A 20,461-nucleotide genomic window follows, 5' to 3' on the forward strand; every position below is an offset into this window, starting at 1 on the left:
AAATTCTAAGGGAAGAAATTGAAGAAAAAAAGATTCAGAACAAAATATATAACAATTATAATCAATAAATAACAAGATATATATTTTTTATTTTTTTTATAATTTCTGAAAAGTATTTTTTATTCAGAATAGAATAAAATGAAAACATTTTATTAAAAACCAAACTAAATTTGTTTTGCCAAAAAATATTTTCTCCAAACCAACTTTTCTAACTATAAATAAATACAGGAAAATCTAGATTTCATGAAACAAAATGATTCTTAGTGTTTGTTGCAGAAACGTCTTTTAACACACTTAATTCCAACGCCCAACCAAAAGAAATGAAAGCATGAACAGCCTTGATGACCACTTAAATATGGTAGTTTAATTTAACTAGATATGTACGAGAGAGCAGCAAGTTGTTTCCCTCTCCTGTAGTCTTTCTGTCCTTACTGAGTAATGAGCCGCCATGGGAGGACTGGCAAAGCTAGCTACTGTGGTTTTTGGAGAAATGTATGTTCTTCGAAATCAAAAATCAGAGACATTGACCGAGCAAGGTAGCCAGCTAGGCGGTTAGTGGGCATTTATTTCGGTGTAGATAGCAGCTCGTGCCATCAACAACACTTTACTATGAAGACATTAATGCCATGTATGAACACATTATATTTAGGCTTGCGCACAGCCTTTTCTCTTTAGGATGTACTGTGTATTGTTAGCCTGCGCTGTATTACGAGTTTGAATTAAAAAAAATTAATGTTAGAAAATATTTAGAGATTGTTATATGTTTTTTTAGTAGGAAAAAAATTTAAATTTTATAAGAATTGTTTTGACATGATTCTAATAATTTAGCGAGTCTAAAAATAACTTGAATGACCGGTAAAAACATAATTTGACTCCAATAAAATAATCAAGATGATATTTTTTTTATAAATATTAAAATTATAATATATTGGATTGATTTAGGTCAAAACATGTTAATATACCAATTTGTGTACTGGATCATAAGAATATGATAACCTTATAGAAAGTAAATAAAAAAATATAAAGTCTGATTTCCAATAAATCCAGTCTTGAAAGATGAAGTTTAAAAAATAACAAAAAATGACCTATGTCAACCCAGGTTAACCTGACAAACAAGCAACTCGGGTCATGAGACTGGAATAATCCAACAGAAAAAAATAAATAAATTATGAATTTCAATTCTCAATCAATCCAATGTTAAAATATTGATTTAAAAAAAATAAAAATAAAATAAAAAAATAACTCGATTCGACCGGAGTTAACCTGTTAAATCCGTAACCTGGACATAAGTGTGGAATGACCTCATAAGAAAAAATTATAAAAAAAAATTATAAAACTTCCTAGTGTTATCATGGAAGTTACTAATATTATTTGAAAATAATAGCATAATTATTTAAACATCATCTAAATAATTTTATTTAAAAATAATTAAATTTAAAAAATAAAAAAATAAAAAATTAAAGAGGCAGGTGCACATGGACTTGATACGTGCATCCAACCTAACATAAAAACCTAGGCATGTTTGGGTCTAGAAGCCTAGGCCAACACTCCTTATTTTTATTTTTTCTTAAAGAGCATCCACCCTAGTGTTTTGTTTTTATTTTTTGTGGACAACACATCTCTTGTATTGGTAGATGATAGGTTGTTCATATGTCATCTTTTTATGTCATCGAAGATAACTTTGATGATAAAAAAAATGGGGTATGAGTTTTTAAACAAAAAAAAATCAATTTTCAACAATTATTTCATCTAAAACTTGAAAAACAATTACCTTATGAACCTCTATAGCTTCATTTCTAACAAGGAAACACATTTTAATCCGTCTAAACATTTAAAATCAAGTCAAACAAAAAAAATTCTCAAGCTTCAATTCATGTTTTCTTTTTGACACCAGAGAAGGTAAAAACTATCTTCATTGAATTTCTTTCTCAAAAAAGAATCGATAGATACTAAAATCAAAGCATTCAGTGGTCGAAATTCAATCACTCAAAAGCATTCTCTCCTAAACAATTTCAGTTACTTTTTCTCTCCTTACTCAAGCTCGAGGATCTGAAATGTAAAATAAATGAAGTTTGGAACAGAAAAAAAGATGGGATCAGATGAGAAAGAAAATATAAAGTGAGGAACCAAGATTTACATGCCTATTGAACAATAAACATGGAAAAAAGGCAACCAATTATTGTAAATGTTAACTTTGATCCCTGTTTTTTTTTTTGTTTGCAAATATTTTAAACTTTTCCATGCAATATCAACATTTCATTAAATTGTGAAACAATTTTTGGCACCTTGGGTGTGCATAAAAATGAGAACAAAAAAAAATAAAAACTTTTAAGGATCAAATTGAAAGAAACCGTAGCTTGATGATCAAAATAAAAAAAGAATCAAGGGACTAAGAAGGAAATTTACCAAGAAGAGAGTGCTCATGAATAAAAAATTGTGAAAGGATAAAAAGGACCGCTACAATACGTTGTTATTGTTTTTAATTTGCTCTTTTATTTTAATTTTATGATTATTTCTCCTAAAAAAAAAACTAGTACTGTCCTTTCATTTTGTTTTATCTCAATTGTGATACCAATTCTTTTTATGTTTTTTATTTGTTTTTTAATTATTTTTTTATTAATATTTTTTTAATTTCATCTTTTATATTTGATCATGATGAATTATTATATTAAATTTAGTTCTTATTATTTTTATTGCTATTTATTTTTTATATCATTTTCTTAGTTAATTTTTTCTCTTCAATTTCATTCCTTCTTATTTTATTTTATTTTTATGTTAAATTCCATTTTTTTTGAAAGATTTTCTTTTTTACAATTTCATCCTTTAATATTTTTTTAAAGAATTAAGCTTCATAATTTTTTTGATTCGATGATCCTGATCTCATGACCCAAGTCATGGGTATAAAATGTTAACTTCAATTGACATCGGTCTTTTTTTATATATCTTTTTTACAACAATTTACTCTTTTTTTTTAATTTTATATTTCAATATTGAGTTTATTGAAGATCAAGTTTTTTTATTTTTTGATTTTTTTTCTATGAAGATAACACTGCCTCAAGATTTGGGTCATAAATTTATCATGCCAACTCAAACTGGTTCAGAGCTTTCATTTCATTTCATTTTATTTTGTTTTTATGTCAAATTTGATTTTTATTCTTTTAATTTTTATTCTTTTTTTGCTTTGGATCATTTTTTAAAAATTAATTTTCTCTTAAATTTCATCATTTAACATTAGATTGGTTAAAAATTGAGATTCGTAATTTTTTTTATTTACTTTATTTAGTTTCTTCAACATTGTGCTAACTCGGATTAACTCGAATTTTTTTTTTAATTTTTTTAATTTTATCCTTTAATATTAGGTTATCGTGGAATTCTTTGTAATTTTATTTTATTTTTATTTTTTTAGCAAGATTTTTTTCTACAAGTCATTGATATCACTTTTTCTTTATAAATTAAGTATATTTATTATCATTGTTTTTTTATCATATAATTAAATTAAACATTCTTATTGAATCTAATATAGTTTATAACTCAATTTGCAAGATGTTTTTTTCTTCTTTAAAATACATTTGTATAGTACTTGAACGTCGTAATTTTTAGTTAAAAAAAACCGACCCGGCCCTTGACGGAACGCAGAGCACCTATGACTGTGTTTGTTTACGCGGTAGCAGTTACGTTTTGAATAAACCACAATTTTATGCTGTTTGGTTAAAGTGAAAAGCAGTGTTTTTAGTTGATGGGACCCACTGAAAATCGCATAAAAACGCAGGTAGGGAAGAAGCAAGTTATACCTGCTTTGCTGACACTGTTCACTTAACAAAAGTGAAAAGTGTGCTCTGCACATATTTGTTTGTGTTATACGTTGACAGTGCAGTGATTTTCACTGCACTGTTCATGTGAACAGTAAAGTGAATTTATTCACTTGCATGCATTGCATAAATTAGTGATTTTCACATTTGTTTTAAAATGTATTTTACTAAAAAATTAGTGTTTAATATTATTCAATGACACTACATAAATTAGAAGGAAATCGCATGATAGCGTAACCTTTGCAGAATTTGATCGTAATTCTAATTTTATTCATAATGATATTTTACCTGATTTTTTGTACGCTCAAAAAACTATTGAAACTGTAGTCCTTGTCGGATGAATTTCATACGTGATAAAATTATAAATAGTTTAATGGAACAATAAAAAATATTTTATATAAAGTATTATTTATTTTATGATGTAGTAGCAGTAGTTAAATCTACAATATTTAAATTAAAAATTATCAATATTAATATATATTTTTTAAAATTATTTTATAACTTTAATTTCAAAAGCATTCATAACCAAACACATTAAACTATTTTGTGTTCAACCTTAATTTTAACCACAGTTTTAATCAAATATTTATTTTTTCAAACTAATCTCAACTAAAAATATTTTTTATAAAACAATCTTTTTTAAACTATAACCACAATAGCTATCGCAATACTAAACACATTTTAATATGCGGCTAAAAGTTGTCGATTTTATTTTTCTTTCTTTTATACAGGAGTGTGTATGTGCCGTGCTGCTTTCGTTTTGGGCAATATCGACGGCTGTGCTGAACCGGAGTGACGTACAAAGCTAAGCTGTGGAAGCTAAAGTAAAAAAGCTAACATTGCGGTTCGAGAAAAAATAAAAAAGTTGACATCATACGGGATGAATTAGGTCCAGCTGGTGCATGTTAGTCTGGTAAGGGACTCTTCTCAAGCAGTCTCAAGTCTCAACTACTTTCTGTATATGTTATATCACAAGAAAACGCAGCAAAAGAGTGAAGTCATCCTCTTTAAATGGTAATGGGCTAATGGCTGAAAAAACGAAGTAAAATTTTTAGTTTGAACTTTGTGTTCTGAGCCACTTTCATTTAATGAAGAATTTAAGACAGTTGATGGTACTTCAACTACACATTTACTCAAGTTGTTGTAAACATTAACTTTCCTCACCCACCGCTGACCCCCTCGCGTTATCAGTATCAATGCCAATCCCATGCAGACTTGTATAAAAGCACAGAACATGCGCATTAACCATTCTCATCAAGAATCAAGACCTTACTAGACTCTTAAAAATGGCTAATGAAAGAGATCTCTTGTCCACCGAGATTGTGAAGCATGGGGTCGAGTCTTCAGGGCCCAATGCTGGTTCCCTAACATTTTCAGTGAGGGTCAGGAAAAGGTTGCCTGACTTTCTTCAATCGGTGAATCTAAAGTATGTCAAGTTGGGTTACCATTACCTTATCAATCATGCCATCTACTTGGCTACCATTCCTGTTTTGGTCCTCGTGTTTAGTGCTGAGGTGGGGAGCCTTAGCAGGGAAGAGTTGTGGAAGAAACTTTGGCAAGATGCTCGCTATGATCTTGCCACCGTGCTTGCTTCCTTTGGTGTTCTTGTGTTCACAGTTTCTGTCCACTTCATGTCACGCCCAAGGTCTATTTATCTCATTGATTTTGCATGTTATCGTCCTGATGATGATCTCAAGGTAATAATTCTTTCTATTTATCTCATTATCACCCCTTTTTGCCTCCTTTATTAGTGTCCTAAAAAGGTTTTTGTTCTCATGGTTTATGTGACATCGAAACTTGACTTATGCAGTATGGTGCTGTTATCCTTTAAACAATCAGGTTTCTCAAGATGTGAAATTATATGTCAATTGTGGGAATTAATTAGTTAGGATATTCAATGAAGTCATTTGGCATGATAAGTGACTCTGAGTCCAATCTGTTTTATATATCTAGGATGAAAATTAAGAGGGAAAAAGTTGCCCATGTTCTGTAATTTCAGAATCAATGAGTTTCGTAAAAGAAAAGAGAAAAGAGGAATCGTTGATGTTTATATGGAGCATCAACAATTATTAGTATTATTTTGAAGGGTTTTCTATAGCATTTACAAATGGTTTTGAGTCAAATATTATAATATCACGAAGTCTGATAATGACAATTAAATCCCACTGTAGGTGACGAGGGAGCAGTTCATTGAGCAAGCGAGGAAATCAGGCAAGTTTGATGAGGCAAGCCTCGAATTCCAAAATAGAATTCTGAAATCATCAGGCTTAGGAGACGAGACCTATATCCCAAAAGCAATAATGTCACACGAGAATTGTGCAACCATGAAGGAAGGGCGTTTTGAAGCCTCAACAGTAATGTTTGGGGCCCTTGATGAGCTCTTTGAAAAGACCAGGGTCCGCCCCAAAGATGTTGGGGTCCTCGTGGTGAACTGCAGCATCTTTAACCCAACGCCGTCGCTCTCTGCCATGATCATCAATCACTACAAGATGAGGGGCAACATTTTAAGCTTTAATCTCGGTGGTATGGGCTGCAGTGCTGGGATTATAGCGGTGGATTTAGCCCGTGACATGTTACAAGCTAACCCAAATAATTATGCTGTGGTGGTTAGCACTGAGATGGTGGGCTATAATTGGTATCCAGGCCGAGACCGTTCTATGCTTATTCCTAATTGCTTTTTTAGGATGGGTTGCTCCGCCGTGCTCTTGTCTAACCGCCGCCGCGACTTTCGCCATGCCAAGTACCGCCTTGAACATATAGTCCGTACCCACAAAGGAGCTGATGACCGTAGTTTCAGGTTTGCTTGTTTGGCCCGTTTTAATTAATTGCCTTTCAGATAAACTAGGTGGTGGAATTGGTTCACAGAAACTTAATGGGTAATATTTTTACCACTCATCTTATCTTTATCAGTTTTTAGGAGTCAGTTGACAATGAATATATAGATTAGGGACTAAATTAAATATTTTTATATTAAATGCTATTAGCTTTTTTCATCATGGTTTTTAATTATATATACCCGTCAGCAGTTATTAGGCACCATTTTTTGAATAATTAGAAGAAAAAATTTTGTCAAACATTGATTTTTGGACTACTAATTAATTTTGTTATTAAACTCGATGTAGATTAATCTAGAAACTGGCTTGGATTGAGTTTTAAAAAAACTAGATGAGAGTGTTCACACTAGATGATTCGTCAGAAGACGAATCATGGCTCTTATCACTATTCTTCCTCTCTCTGGAAAGAGATGTCCATTTTCTTGCCATAGCTAATTCATGCACTTCCCTATATCTTTAGGTGTATTTACCAAGATGAAGATGAACAGAAGTTCAAGGGGCTGAAAGTCAGCAAAGACCTCGTGCAAATAGGAGGTGAAGCCCTTAAAACCAACATCACCACGCTAGGCCCTCTAGTGCTACCCTTCTCAGAGCAGCTCCTCTTCTTTACCACACTGATTTGGAGGCACTTATCTGGGAACAGCAACGGGTCCCCATCATCGCCACCGGCCAAGCCTTACATTCCAGACTACAAGCTTGCCTTTGAGCACTTCTGTGTCCATGCAGCCAGCAAGACGGTGCTCGATGAGCTGCAAAGGAATCTTGAACTGAGTGAGAAGAACATAGAGGCATCAAGAATGACACTGCACAGGTTTGGCAACACTTCTAGCAGCAGTGTCTGGTATGAGTTGGCCTACTTGGAAGCTAAGGAAAGGGTGAAGAGAGGAGACAGGATTTGGCAAATTGCTTTCGGGTCTGGGTTCAAGTGCAACAGCGTGGTTTGGAGGTCCATGGGGCGTGTGAGAAAGCCTTCTAGGAACAATCCTTGGCTCGATTCCATTGACAGATACCCCGTGCCTTTGTAAGCTGTGGATACCTATCGACACTGGACTCGCACAAAGGGGGGCATTAGGCATTCTGGCATCCCTATATATGGCTTGACAGTTCTTTTTATTGATCTTAAAGTTGATGAATCTGAAGTCTAGTCTATAATATGATATTATTTAAGTATGTTCTTGAAGTTCTATATTTAAGTTAAAACACAAGTTCCGGTAGAGGTGTCACTAGGAAGCACAATCTATTTGGAGCTTTGATTGCAAGTTGTGAAAAATAATTTAAGCAGTCTCTCTGTTTAATCGATCTTAGTCGATCAAAAATACTACTGTGATTATTATTTGCCAAGATCAGTGCCTCCATTCTTTAAATTTGATCCAGCCTACATAACTTCTTATGAACTTGTTAAAATACAAGCATCAACTCCTCACTCAACGACTCTAAATGTTTCTTGAACTAATTTCTAGCGTTACATGCAAGTTTCACCTCCATGACTGGAGGCTCCAGTATGATTTATAGAACTCAGAAAATAATTATGAGTTTGAAATTAAGTTAAGGATGTAAGCGTGATGACCATATTTGATCTATTCTTGCAACCAACAAGCTTGGCCATATTTGATCTCTTGTGGCATTCGCAACTCCTTCAAGCTTGATCAAAACTGAAAATGAAAAATCACTATTTACTGAACCATGCCCGTCAAATACACCATGTTCATATCCTAGTATTAACATACTAGGGCACCAAAACCTCTATCTCCAATGCCTAGGAACACCGTCTCATTGTCTTCTCCGCCAAAGAAACAACTTAATGACATTTTCGCATCCCTGAAACCACAAATAAACAAACATCATTTCAGTTCCATCAGTCCTGTCCACACAGACCTAATTTTGATTGCTTCATACAGATTTCCAATTATTTTAAGCCTCAGAAATTGAAGAAAGATGCGATTAATTAATCAATCAAAACAGTAAGAATCCCTAATTTGGGCGTTTTAAGGAACCGAATAGCGTGGCAAGAAAAAGAAACCGGTACGGTGTATTGGCGCTTTAACAAGAGTTTGGTTTCAACTTATTTTTTACTTATTTATTTATTTAATAAGAAGAAAAACGAATACAAGATCAAGGAAAAGGTTATAAATAGAGACAATTAATAATGGACTAATAAGTTCTTTGAAGGGTGTTTGGAAGTTTTATAACAGTTACAGTTTAAAGTGTTTTTTTTAATGTATTAAAATAATATTTTTTATTTTAAAAAAATTATTTTTAATATTAATATATTAAAATAATTTAAAAACATAAAAAAATTATTTTTAAACAAATAAAATAAAATTCAAATTCAAATTTTTAAAAAATATAGTTTCATAGCATTCTTAAACATTGCCAAAGTTACCATCTACTTAATTGTCTCTTTTTGTTGCTTTTTTTATTATTTTTTATTTGTCCCACGAATCATTATTTTTAAAATAAATTTTTTTTATTAATATTATTATAATATTAGCTGTCATAATTTTACTAGTGGGTCATATAGATCATATGAGTTGTCTAAAAGTGATGGCTACATGAGTGGTGGATATCTTGTAAGTGAAGTTTTTAGTATCATGATATTTTTTTTTGTTAAGATTTATTAAATAATATTTGTTGTGTTGTCATTGAAATTTTAATTTATCTTTTATATATATATATATATATATATATATATATTTCATTATAATTTATGCTAGCTTATTTAATAATTTAAAAAAGTCTTTCATCGACTCTAAATATTTTCTAGATTGTTATTTTTTTAAACTTTTTTTTTTATTATTGTGCTACTTTCAAAAGAAACTCTTAGTTCATGCGTGTACAATCATAATTATTAAACCCGGACTGCTCGATGAGTCGACCTGGAATTCGATTGACCTGGTAGGTGGATCGATTCAAGTAAGGTTAAAGACCGACAAGAGTAAAAAAACAGTCAAACTCGGTCGACTCGACAAAACCTGAAAGAGACTTGTTTTTTTTTTTCAAATGTGATTTTTCTCCTAGCCAAAGACCCTTTTTTTATATTTTTTAGTTCGTTATTAACCCTTTTAAAAATTCACTATATAACTAATAGAAGAATGTTTTATTTTTTCAATATGAGATTTGAAGCCCTTTAGTATATATATACTCTATGTTCATAAGAAAAAAGTTATTTTTTCAATATGGGATTTGAAGTACTTTAATAAATATATCCTATGTTTACAATAAAAAAAAGTTATGTTTTTTTAATATGAGATAAAAAAATCTTTTGAAATAATCTTTTAAACTTTATTATTTATAACATGTATATTCTATATTCGTATGAATTATTTTTTAATTTTTTTATATAAAATATTAAAATTTTAAATATATTTTTTTAAAATTTCTAGATTGATTCGGATTAATTCGAGTCATCCTATATAACTCGGGATCAAAGCTATTAACGAGATCAACCCCGTTTAATATTATTTGTGTACAACACCTCTTAGAAAATCGCTTATGTTTTACTAGTGTGTATGGGTTCTACCATGCTTAAATGAGTTCATGCTGTTTTCTTTCAAGAACTAATCATATAAATATCATTGCCCGGCATGCAGGAGATGAATTCATGGATTCCCAGCATGACTCTGAGGGGTAAATTAATTAAGGTGATGTCAACCTGCACACGGCAGATTTGCGATACAAGTCGAATGATGATCAAAGCTTGGCAAGGTTAAAAACATGCTTGAACAAACAGGTAATGCATTGCACCCGACGAGATTTAATTCTGAGGAGACGGGATGGACTTTTTGGAGGAACAAGGACTGGTTTTCAGAACCAATATACATCAGAACCCTCGGAAATATAGAAGTAGCAGAAACTGAGTGCAAAGAGGTAAAGTTTGCTTGACTAAACAAATAGCTACTTCCACCACCCTGCTCAACAAAATCACAGGAATCTGCCCAGACTTTTCACGATAAAGAATAAAACAAGAGGCCAATTTGTGAGCTGTAAGCTGTCATTTTTCCCCAAAACTGAAGTTGCTTATAGAACATGCAGCAAATGCATTATGCTATAATTATACGAAGATGCGTGTCTCCTCCGAAACGTTGAAATGTGATATGATTTGTGAGAACTGCATAAATATTTCAATATAATTAAGCAGTTGAAAAGCATACTCCTCGAGTAAATTATTTTTCTTCATGGCCTGGCAGTGCCCAACCTTAACTTCTTTAATTGCAAGCCTTATTAAAATCACAAAGCTGCTCAAAGACCACTAAAGAAAAAGATCGATGGATAAAAAGAAAGACAAAAAAAGAAGAGAACAAAACATCCAAGGATTTGATTAACAAAAAATAATCAAAATCCTTGTCAAGCTAGCCACTCCCCATCAATTCCTTCAATTTCTCCAATGTCCATGCTGTACATCCAAAACCAAACAAAAACATATAATCAGTGAACTCATCAGCCACCAACAGCTTTTGGACGTGTGTGGAATAAAATAAACTTTCTTTCAGCACGCAACAACTAGATGGTTAATCCCCAAAACGAAGGAATAATCTTAATCAATAAATAAATAACAATTGAGAAAAACTTCTGCGGCCTGATTGAATTAATGCAAGCCTATAAAGTAAAGCCGGTGATCATCTCCTTGATTAGGTTCAGAGGTCCCTCGCAAGCCATAAATTTTAAAGAAGATAAGAAAAGAGAGAGCATAAACTGCAATTGTTTATTGCTGCAAATCTGAACCCACACTGATCAACCTCTTAGCTAATCCGTGTATAATTCAGGGTTCTAGCAAGCATTTATTGATCTAAAACCATATTCAGATAATGAAATTCGTTGTCTGAAATCAACAAAACCTCTTAATTCATTTAATGACAAGAAAATCACCTACTGTGGCACAACATGAAACATAAAACATTTTCCTCATTATTTATTTATTTACCATGCATCTTTTAATTATATATTAAAATTTTGGGTTCTTACCAAGGCAAGGCAGCATCATGGAAATAGTCTTGGGAGAAGTGATCATTGAAATGTTGTTGATCATTTGCATTCAACCAGGCTGGGAATTCCATGACCTGTTCAAATGGGTGGCAGCCATCATCCTCTGTACTCTTCACTTCAGGATCAAGCTCCATGGTCTTCATGAACTTGAACCACCATGCTGATGTGACCAAATTCATAGTATCATTCCATTCCATTTGATGTTGTTCTCCTATTGATCTGATCTCTGCCATCTCCTCATCATCCATCACTTGATGTAAGCCGGCTCCACCATATGAGTCAGTTACATCAAATGCTGCAGGTGGCATTCCTTCGCATGTATTTGAAACTGAAGGAATCTCCTCGGTGGCGATGAAAGGAGAAGGGAAAGAAGAAGATGATGGAGATGAGGATGAGTAAACTGATGGTGGGTTGTCGCTGCTGTAATAAAGAGTGGTATCTATGTTGTTAAAATCATGAAAATTGAGGTTTAGACCTAAGGTTTGGTTTGGAAGGGGAAAGTTGATATTTTCAGCGGTAGTTGGGTCAAGAATTGAAGAACTAGGCCAGGAAAAGGGATATGGAGGAGGACAGGGAGGAGGAGGAGTGAAAGGTTTATAGGAAAAGTTGTCGACATAATTAGAAAAATCGGTAGAGTTTGATGGGTATATTCTTGGATTTCTCCTAGATTTTATTTTTCCTTCTTGTTCAAAACAAGGAGGGGGTAAAAGCTGCACAGGCAGCGATGATTGTTGCTGCTGCTTCTGCTGCTGTTCTTGTTCTTGTTGATTTTTCTGTTCTTGTTGTTGTTCATTGGCCTGTTTCATAGCTGCCCTGTGAAACTTTAGGGCAGTGACAATCTCTCTTCTAGCCTCGGCCATATTAAGAAGCCTTTCTTGGTAAGGCCTACTGGTGTGCAGTCTCCTCCTGACCTGTTTTTTGTGTGGTTGAGGTTCTTGGGGTTGTTGGCTTTTTTGGTTTTTACTTAAACCTTCGCTATAATCGGCCATATTTTTGCCAGAAAAACCATCACTATCAGCAGAGCCGTGGCCTTTGGGATTCATGGGGTCTTTGGTTCTTGAAGAGGTTAACTGTTTCACAAGGCTACGTATATAAGCACCAGAGAGATGAGGCTCTTCCTTCAGCTTCCTAAGTTTACCAGTTTCCATGCCCTCTTTAGTTTCTTGCTTAGAGGATCTACCCCTCATCTCTCTCTCTCTCTGTCCTTGTCTCTCTCTTTCTTTTTCAACTTAGGAATGTAGGAAGAAAGTGCGGGTAGGAAGAATCATAAGGATTTTTTTTCAATATTCTGAGTCTGAGGGACAAAAGTACACAACGCAGAGAAAGGCAGAGGCTGATCCGGAGTACTAGTCCGAAGGGCCTCATGGGTGTTATAAATACTAGTTTGATGACAGTCTAGGGTTTTAAAATTTTTTTGGATTCTTCCCTGGTTTGGCAAACCACATTTCTTACCGTTCTAATACCCGCCATAAATGAGCAATTAGGGTGTTGCTTTCCTAGACTACCCTTAACCAAACTACAAAAACTCCGCCTCCTGGAGTGAAAACGCCTCCTTTCACCATCCAAAAGGAAATAGCACCACCATCTTCAAGCTCAGAATATCAGTAGTGAGGAGAATCCTATAATCCTAGCTAGCGTTTTGTGTTATATCAATAGTTAAAGGGATCAAGAAAAGCCACAGAAGTATCGAATTCGATAAAAATATAACTTTACAAGAACATATTGATACTGACAAAATACAAGGAATATAACTTCAATAAACCAAACTTGTAAAGCAAACACCCTAAGAATCTCCAATATCTTTTTGGGAAAAAAGTTGATGGTGCACAAATATTTTTTTTTAAAAAAAAAAAAAACACTCTAACTATAAGGGTAGAAATGTAAATGTCAAGGCATGAGACTTTTGCATGTCTCATGCATGCATGACATGGTCATCACCAACATCATCTCATTGTGGCCAAGACACAAACAGCTACACTCAAGTTAACATTTTTTCAAGTATTTTTTTTCAATTAATAGTTATTTCTAACTTACGGGTCACTAATAATCACTAAATACATAATGAATCACAATATTTGCATCAATTAATTATCATGCAACTTATATCCCGATATGAACTACTATGATCAAGATTTATAAAATATTTTGTGTGTAAAGTTTTTTCACGCCAACCAGAATTGTTCTAAAGCTTTAGATTATCTAACATTATTTCAGAAAGGCGTGACAAAATCCAGTGATTGAACTAAAACATTCAGAGGTTGAAGTAAGAAAGTTATCATCATGTAAAGTACATACGAAGTGATTCCCATGTAGAAGATAGGGAAATCCATTAAAGATGGATTCTTGGATTGATTGAGAAGCAGGGTTTTTTTTTAGTAATTGAGAGATTACGACTTCCTGATTTGCTAGTGATTATTCATGGGTAGAGGAGGGCATTTTAGGCATGATGAAAGGGTATTCTGGTATCTTGCCTGCAAGTACTATGGGACCAGACTCATGAAACGTCAGCAAAAGCCTATATAAAGACTGGCAGAAGAATCTCCATTACTGTTGTAACCTTCTCTTTTCAATTCCTTTTTTTAAGAGGGAAAAAAAAAAGAAAAGGGGAGAGAAAAATCCAAATTTTCTGTTCAAAACAAATTGCTCAACATGATTTGAGTCTGTTCATTTGAAACAGAGAACTTGGACCTTTTGCAAAGGCATTCCACAGGATGTTAAAGACAGAAATGCTCCATACCATCCTCTTTCTCTACTTTTTATATTATTTCCGTTTCTTGCCATCTTTTTCACTGCATATATTTTCACTTCAAGTTTTCACACTCTCATTGGAGGTGGCAGACCCAGAGGCATGGCTCTGTCTTTTAGCAGAGTTTTCAGGCAGCAATAACAGTGAAAATAAAGCCTAGAGAAAAGAATTTATTGCTGCTGTAAATATAAAGAGATCAGCCCCTAGTCACCTACTGCTCTGGAAGGAGAAAGCAGAGTTATGCTTAGAACTAACATCTAAATTTTATATTCAAATTTGCAACTGACACTGTTTTTTCACAAGGATCAATTGCTGTGCATGCAGGGAGCAAAATACATCATTTTAACATGCGATTTTAATCCAAAGATTATGTGATTTGCAAACTGTTACAGCTCACCGCACAACTGAAGCAGTCACTCCTTTCCCTTCAGTCCGTAACCGCTCTTGATAGCTCGTGAGAGATTCTCTTTTAATCCAAAGAAACTCCGAGATTAATTGCTGTATATTTACTAGTACAGGACAAAGCCAAATGGCTTGCTGTAGCTTAATTTTGTTCATTATTTATCTCTAACTTCTTCCAGAATGAGATCTATATATGTCTGTAAGCATTGAAATATCAACTGCACCTTGAAATTGACTAAAACTACATCTAACCCTCTCAGTATTCATTCACAGAGATGTTTTCTAAACTCTTGGATTGCTACGACTTTCTACACAGCAAAGCCAAATGGCTTGTGTGCTTTGTTTCTGTTCAATGTTCATCTTCAAATTCTTCCAAATTGGGTCTAATGTGTATGGAAATGGGCTATCACTGCCCCTTGCAATTGACCAATCCATGTCTAACTTCTCTCTCGTCCGATGCCCCGATCTCATGAGAAAAGATCAACCTTAGGAGCCTTACCACCAGCCCCACAATTTGACTCCCCTATATATGACAAATTGTGACCTAAGTGAACCATGTTCATGAAAGTAAAAGCCAGATTGATTGGCTTCGTGACTTATATTCAAACCCCAACAAAACCCTAAATCCAGCCAGTTAAGATTAAAGCCAGGATTTATGGACACAGCTAACAATATTAAGTCATCAGTAAAAAAAAAGAAGAAGAAGAAGCCAAGCTCAGTAGGAGATAAATGGTGACGTAAAAAAATAAATTGAAGTAAAGACAGAAAGAGAAAAGCATTCAAGTTGCATTGTGTATCTATGAGCTTAACTTACATATCTCTGAACATGCAGAAATAGGCTAAAATTCTAGAATATAATAAAATAATAGAAATGACAAGAAGTAGATATATACGAAAGAGAGAAGGAGAAAGAGAAACAGGCCTCTTCTTTTTTGTATATCAGTGGATCAAGTGGATAAAGATTGGCATATGACATTGCTGCTTTGTTTCTGAAAATCTGGTGGCCAAAAAAAAATGGAAAACAGCTCCCAGTAGTCCACCAATCCCTTCACGCACAGTTGGCTTCAACGAATCACATTTACACACACAACCACGTCTAAATACTTCCAATTCAAACACTTCATACCCCCGTTACATTACCCCCATTAGGCCATTATAGACACTCCCTTCTCTCTCTCTCTCCCCCTCTCTCTCTCTCCATTTCTTGTGACTGTAACTTCACCTTTGGATTCCATTCACACTAGACCACCATTGTGTTTGAAATATTGAAGAAGTGTCTTTACCCCTTAATTTTATCTTTTTATTTTTTCATGGGATAATATCATCCAACTTTTCGTTTTCCCAGTTGTATTAATTCACTTCCTCGGAATTTGCAGGCCTGTTGGCCTTTCCTTCTTAACTGTGCTTGAGGTGAGGTCCTTTCATGTATAATTTACCCCACAAGAATTAGAATTACTAATTCCTTTTCACTACAAAATCACAGAGGGAGACTGCTGAAATCAGGCGGGAACACTAATTCCTGGGACCCTTTCAGTTTATTGACTTGACTAATAAAAATTAAGGGTATTCTTCTACGAACTTTTTTTCTCTCTTTCTTTTTAAGGCATTTAGATCAATGGGATTGCCATTTCGTGGAATATTTTATATTCGAAATTGAATGATAACATAAGGTATAAATTCACGTGGTAATTTTCATAGCCTCCGACACTAATATCTGTGTATTCAAAAGAAATGTTTTGCTCATAAAAATAATCACTTTGAAAATGATGCATACACATTGTGGATTTGAAGAAGTACCAGCTCGAACTCTATTGTGCTCGGCTGTACATTGAGCTTAATGATGTGTGGGTCTAGCAAAATATCAGACTCAACTTCCCGAGACTCGGTCACGCGCTAAGCCCAAGTACTTGTGGATACTTGTGGATCTAGCGAGATGTCAAACACAGCTCCCCTGGACTCGATCACAAGCCAAGCCCCAGTGCTTGTAGGTCTGACCAAATGCTAGACTCAACTCCCTTGAGTTCGGTCACGAGCTGAGCCTAAGCATCTGTGAGTCTAGCAAGTTGTCAAACACACCTTCTTTGAGCTTAGCTGCGTATGATCTGACTAAAGGATTTTAGTGATTTTTCAAAGGTTTGACTTTCCACCAAGAACAGCCTTCATGAGTTACCTCTTCTCATGCATTAGGGAGGGAAAATTAAAAAGGGTATAGCTACGAGCCAAATGGGCAAAAATATCCTTGAACTCCTCAACGCCATCCCTAGTGGAAGGCCTAGTTGTTGTTCTTCAGTGGATAAAACAAGAGGTTGAGGCTAAAAAAATACTGTCACACGAACCTTTATAGATAGGGCTTAAACACAAGATTTTATCGAGGTAAAGTCTCTTATCCTCTTAAAACATGCAGCAACATAAAACCCTCATGGGAAAGTTCTTTATCACCTTTACACCTTTAACTCTACCAGCCACATGAAACAAAGACCTTTGGGGTAAACTCTTTTCTACAGGCCTTGTTGAATTTTCCCCTTCTTCATTAACTATTAGTCATGTAAAAACAAATATAAAATGAAGGAAGCTACAAAAAGAGTAGGGAAGCAACATACTTTGCAAGACAGCTTAGTAGTATCATTTAGCCATCTTATTGACTTCATATTCAGTTAAAGTTAAGGTCAACACAACATAATTTTTCTCCTTATCCGAGATAAGACGAGGCTACTTGTTTACTTCATGTGAAGGGACCTTTCAGTAATGAGAACAACCCCAGATTGGCTGCAACCCTTTTTTGGGATTGATTGTCCCACTATATTTTACAACCAGCCATTTTCCCTTTCATTTCTTAACATGCATTATCTTCCCCAACAATGTCCCCTATATGACACCAACAGGTCTATTAACGAAAGTAAAAAACCAACGTATATTATTGCAACCAATTAAAAGCATTTTCTAAATACATTAATTATAGGTTTAAGCCTAACGAACCTACAAAACTTTTCAAAGGAGAACAAAAAATTTTCATCCATTGGGATACAATTGGCTTGGACCCAACTAGAAGTAATTGAACACCTCTCTTGTTAACCCTTGAACGGGGAAAGAATACCACATTACATACATACAAATAGGGGGCGGTAATTTCAAAGTAACTCTAGGTGGAACCTAGGGTCTATTGGCTGATATGCTCAACAAGGTCAGGCATCTATGCCTCGTATTCTCCCGATTGGTGACGAGCCACACATTCTACATCCTTACCACATACATTGATGGGGACGTCGTCCTTCAAAGTTTAGGGCAACCTCTTTCTCTCCTAGGTATCTCTAACAGGGGTAGGAGAATAACTACTGTGAGAAAGGTTTCTCACCTCCCTACCAGAAGAGGATGTCAATATACCACCCTCTCTTGTCCTGGGACCTAGTCTGATGAGCCCTTATCCCTTGCTACTCCTTTTAAGAACTAGTTGAAACCTGAACTCCTCGTCATAGACAGGAGAACCTCTCATTTTAGAAACAAAACTAATGTTTTTAAGGTTCATTTGTTCTATTTAAAAGAAAGATGGGGAAAAAGGTTTTAGTAATAGAAATGTATGAAGTGGGTTTTTCTCCTCTTGAACTAAAGCATAGATGATATGAGAGGTTTTTTACTAGAGTAGTTTTTCAAAAATCATAGAAAGCAAAAGTAAAAGCAAAGTCAAAAGCAAGAACGACTAGGTTTATTTTACTCCCTGACCGGTCAAAGATATTTTTCTTACCTTTAACCCCTTCTCTTTGGAAAGAGACAAGCATCATGGGCTATAAAAGAGACCAAGATATATCTCAAAGGCATGTCCAATTTTTCAACCTGTAATTATACATTTATTCTAAAAATTCTTCTCTCAAATATGATTGTATATATTTTCTCTCAAACGATACTCATTTAAGCATTGGAGAGTCCTAAAATATATAAAAATAAACCTCTTACGGGTATCAAATATGATCCATCAATCATTTTGATTAGAGTAAACAAATCAGATCATCAAAACTAGAAAATTAATTATTTATCTGATATATCAGTTTATCTCATAACCCCATTGAATAAATCCGAACCTCATCAATATCAGATATCAAAATAATGTACACAAATATGATCATTTAGACCAATAAACTATAACTTAATTATATTAGTATCTTTATTTTTTTATATAAGAAATAGTTATGATTGTTTAATCTTTTTATTTCATGAACGACAGACACTCTTTAAATTTTATTTGATGAACGTTTTTATCCAAAAAAATGAATATATTTTAGCTGAATGTTTTTTTTTTTTTTTGTGCAAGTATTTGAAATCTTAAATAAGATAATTGCTTGCAGGGAGGGGCAGGGTGAATCGAAGTTTACAACTGTGAGTCGCAAGGTCAAAATGGGTGGGTCATTTCCTCCCCCAATCGTTTAACAAGGGTTTGAAGAGAGGGGTGGGACCGCCTGCAAAGCCACAGACGGACATGATGTGACAGGTCATAATCAAACGGCTCATTTCCACTCGAGGATGGTGCTGTCTGCTGACAGTAATTGCCACGTGGGCAAACCTTTAAGGCTCCAATCAAAATCAACCTGCCACGTGGGAACCTCGGATAGGGACAATAAGGAGGCAGCACTTGTTCCTGTCCACCGCCGAAAAAAGCCTGCCACCCTTCAATAGTTCAATCAATATCCCCATAATACATTACCCTTCTCTTCTAGTCTTCTTACACCCAAAAAAATTAAAAAAAATACAAAAAGAAAACCTCCATACATACATGTCAACAACCTTACAAGAACTACTGTCGGCGTATATATAATGTCTTGGTGCTTTATTTTGGAGGAGTTTTCACTCTAAGAAAATAAGGTATTTTCTCAATACATAGAAAAAACATATTTTTTATACGGTTTTTCTTAAAATATATTATGAATAATAAATCCATTAATCAGGTAGGGCAGTCCTTCCTAAGGGTAAATGCAATGTCCTTCTTTGCGACATCTCTTGTGGTCTTAGCCATAAAGATGGTCAAAGATTGGCAATGGACACCCGTGTACCTCAGCTAGCTAGGTGCTTCAAATTCGATTTGACTTTAGCTATGAAAATAAAGAAGTATTCAATTCTTCAACTTCCTTGCTACAACAATATTATGATATGGTAATATTAAATTCATATCATTTATTGAGATTCAATTAGCCAAGATAGGAGAAGGGTCCCTGAGCCTGAGAGGATCCCTACGCGTATGCAGCCCCTTACTGTGTGTTTCCCCTACAAAATGTAAGGTCATTTTCCGCTATTAGTGGGGGGGCCTGCGGGGCCATTATTTTTTCAATCTGCACCAGTACCACCAACAACAAACACTACCATGCATGCATACGGCACACAAATTCTTGATAGAGATGCAATATCACAGGCTATTTTTCTAGAAGACGGTGAGAGGGGACGTAGCATCGAAGGATCACAGGCTCTCACCGTGCTTATGGTTTTGATTCTTTGAATGACAAGTCGCGTCCAATAAAAACCCAGGAAAACCAATCTTTCCATTCTCTGTGACTGCTATCTCTACCCCACATCTCCCCTCCCCTTAACAAGGCGAGGCATGCATGCAAACGGCAAATGGACCGTGACCCACAACAAGGAAGAGGCTAGTGCAATATATATGGTCCATTTCCCTTTGTTTTATTATGCAGTTTTTACTCCCACTG

General features: G+C 34.5%; 2 protein-coding genes across 2 annotated transcripts; one reads left to right on the forward strand and one right to left on the reverse strand.

The window, feature by feature from the left end:
* Positions 1 to 5,053: 5,053 nt before the first annotated feature.
* On the forward strand, positions 5,054 to 7,984 carry LOC133690120 (3-ketoacyl-CoA synthase 10). The gene is made up of 3 exons (XM_062110314.1): positions 5,054 to 5,506; positions 5,981 to 6,606; positions 7,104 to 7,984. Exons 1-3 carry the CDS (start codon positions 5,096 to 5,098, stop codon positions 7,666 to 7,668), a joined length of 1,602 nt encoding a protein of 533 aa, XP_061966298.1. The 5' UTR covers positions 5,054 to 5,095; the 3' UTR covers positions 7,669 to 7,984.
* Positions 7,985 to 10,752: 2,768 nt separating this feature from the next.
* LOC133689117 (uncharacterized) lies at positions 10,753 to 13,386 on the reverse strand. Its single transcript, XM_062108866.1, has 2 exons — positions 11,606 to 13,386; positions 10,753 to 11,036 (listed from the first exon to the last, which is right to left on the reverse strand). Exons 1-2 carry the CDS (start codon positions 12,811 to 12,813, stop codon positions 10,988 to 10,990), a joined length of 1,257 nt encoding a protein of 418 aa, XP_061964850.1. The 5' UTR covers positions 12,814 to 13,386; the 3' UTR covers positions 10,753 to 10,987.
* Between the last annotated feature and the right edge of the window lie 7,075 nt (positions 13,387 to 20,461).

Source organism: Populus nigra, chromosome 3 (assembly GCF_951802175.1).
Source record: "Populus nigra chromosome 3, ddPopNigr1.1, whole genome shotgun sequence".
NCBI lineage: Eukaryota > Viridiplantae > Streptophyta > Magnoliopsida > Malpighiales > Salicaceae > Populus > Populus nigra.

Excerpts from the sequence above, each read along its gene's own strand:
- LOC133689117 (XM_062108866.1), bottom strand. The coding sequence starts at position 12,813 with ATGAGGGGTAGATCCTCTAAGCAAGAAACTAAAGAGGGCATGGAAACT. Across the intron at positions 11,037-11,605 it reads CATGATGCTGCCTTGCCTTG|CATGGACATTGGAGAAATTG; the intron begins GTAAGAACCCAA and ends TTGGATGTACAG.
- LOC133690120 (XM_062110314.1), top strand. The coding sequence starts at position 5,096 with ATGGCTAATGAAAGAGATCTCTTGTCCACCGAGATTGTGAAGCATGGG. Across the intron at positions 5,507-5,980 it reads GTCCTGATGATGATCTCAAG|GTGACGAGGGAGCAGTTCAT; the intron begins GTAATAATTCTT and ends ATCCCACTGTAG. Across the intron at positions 6,607-7,103 it reads GCTGATGACCGTAGTTTCAG|GTGTATTTACCAAGATGAAG; the intron begins GTTTGCTTGTTT and ends CTATATCTTTAG.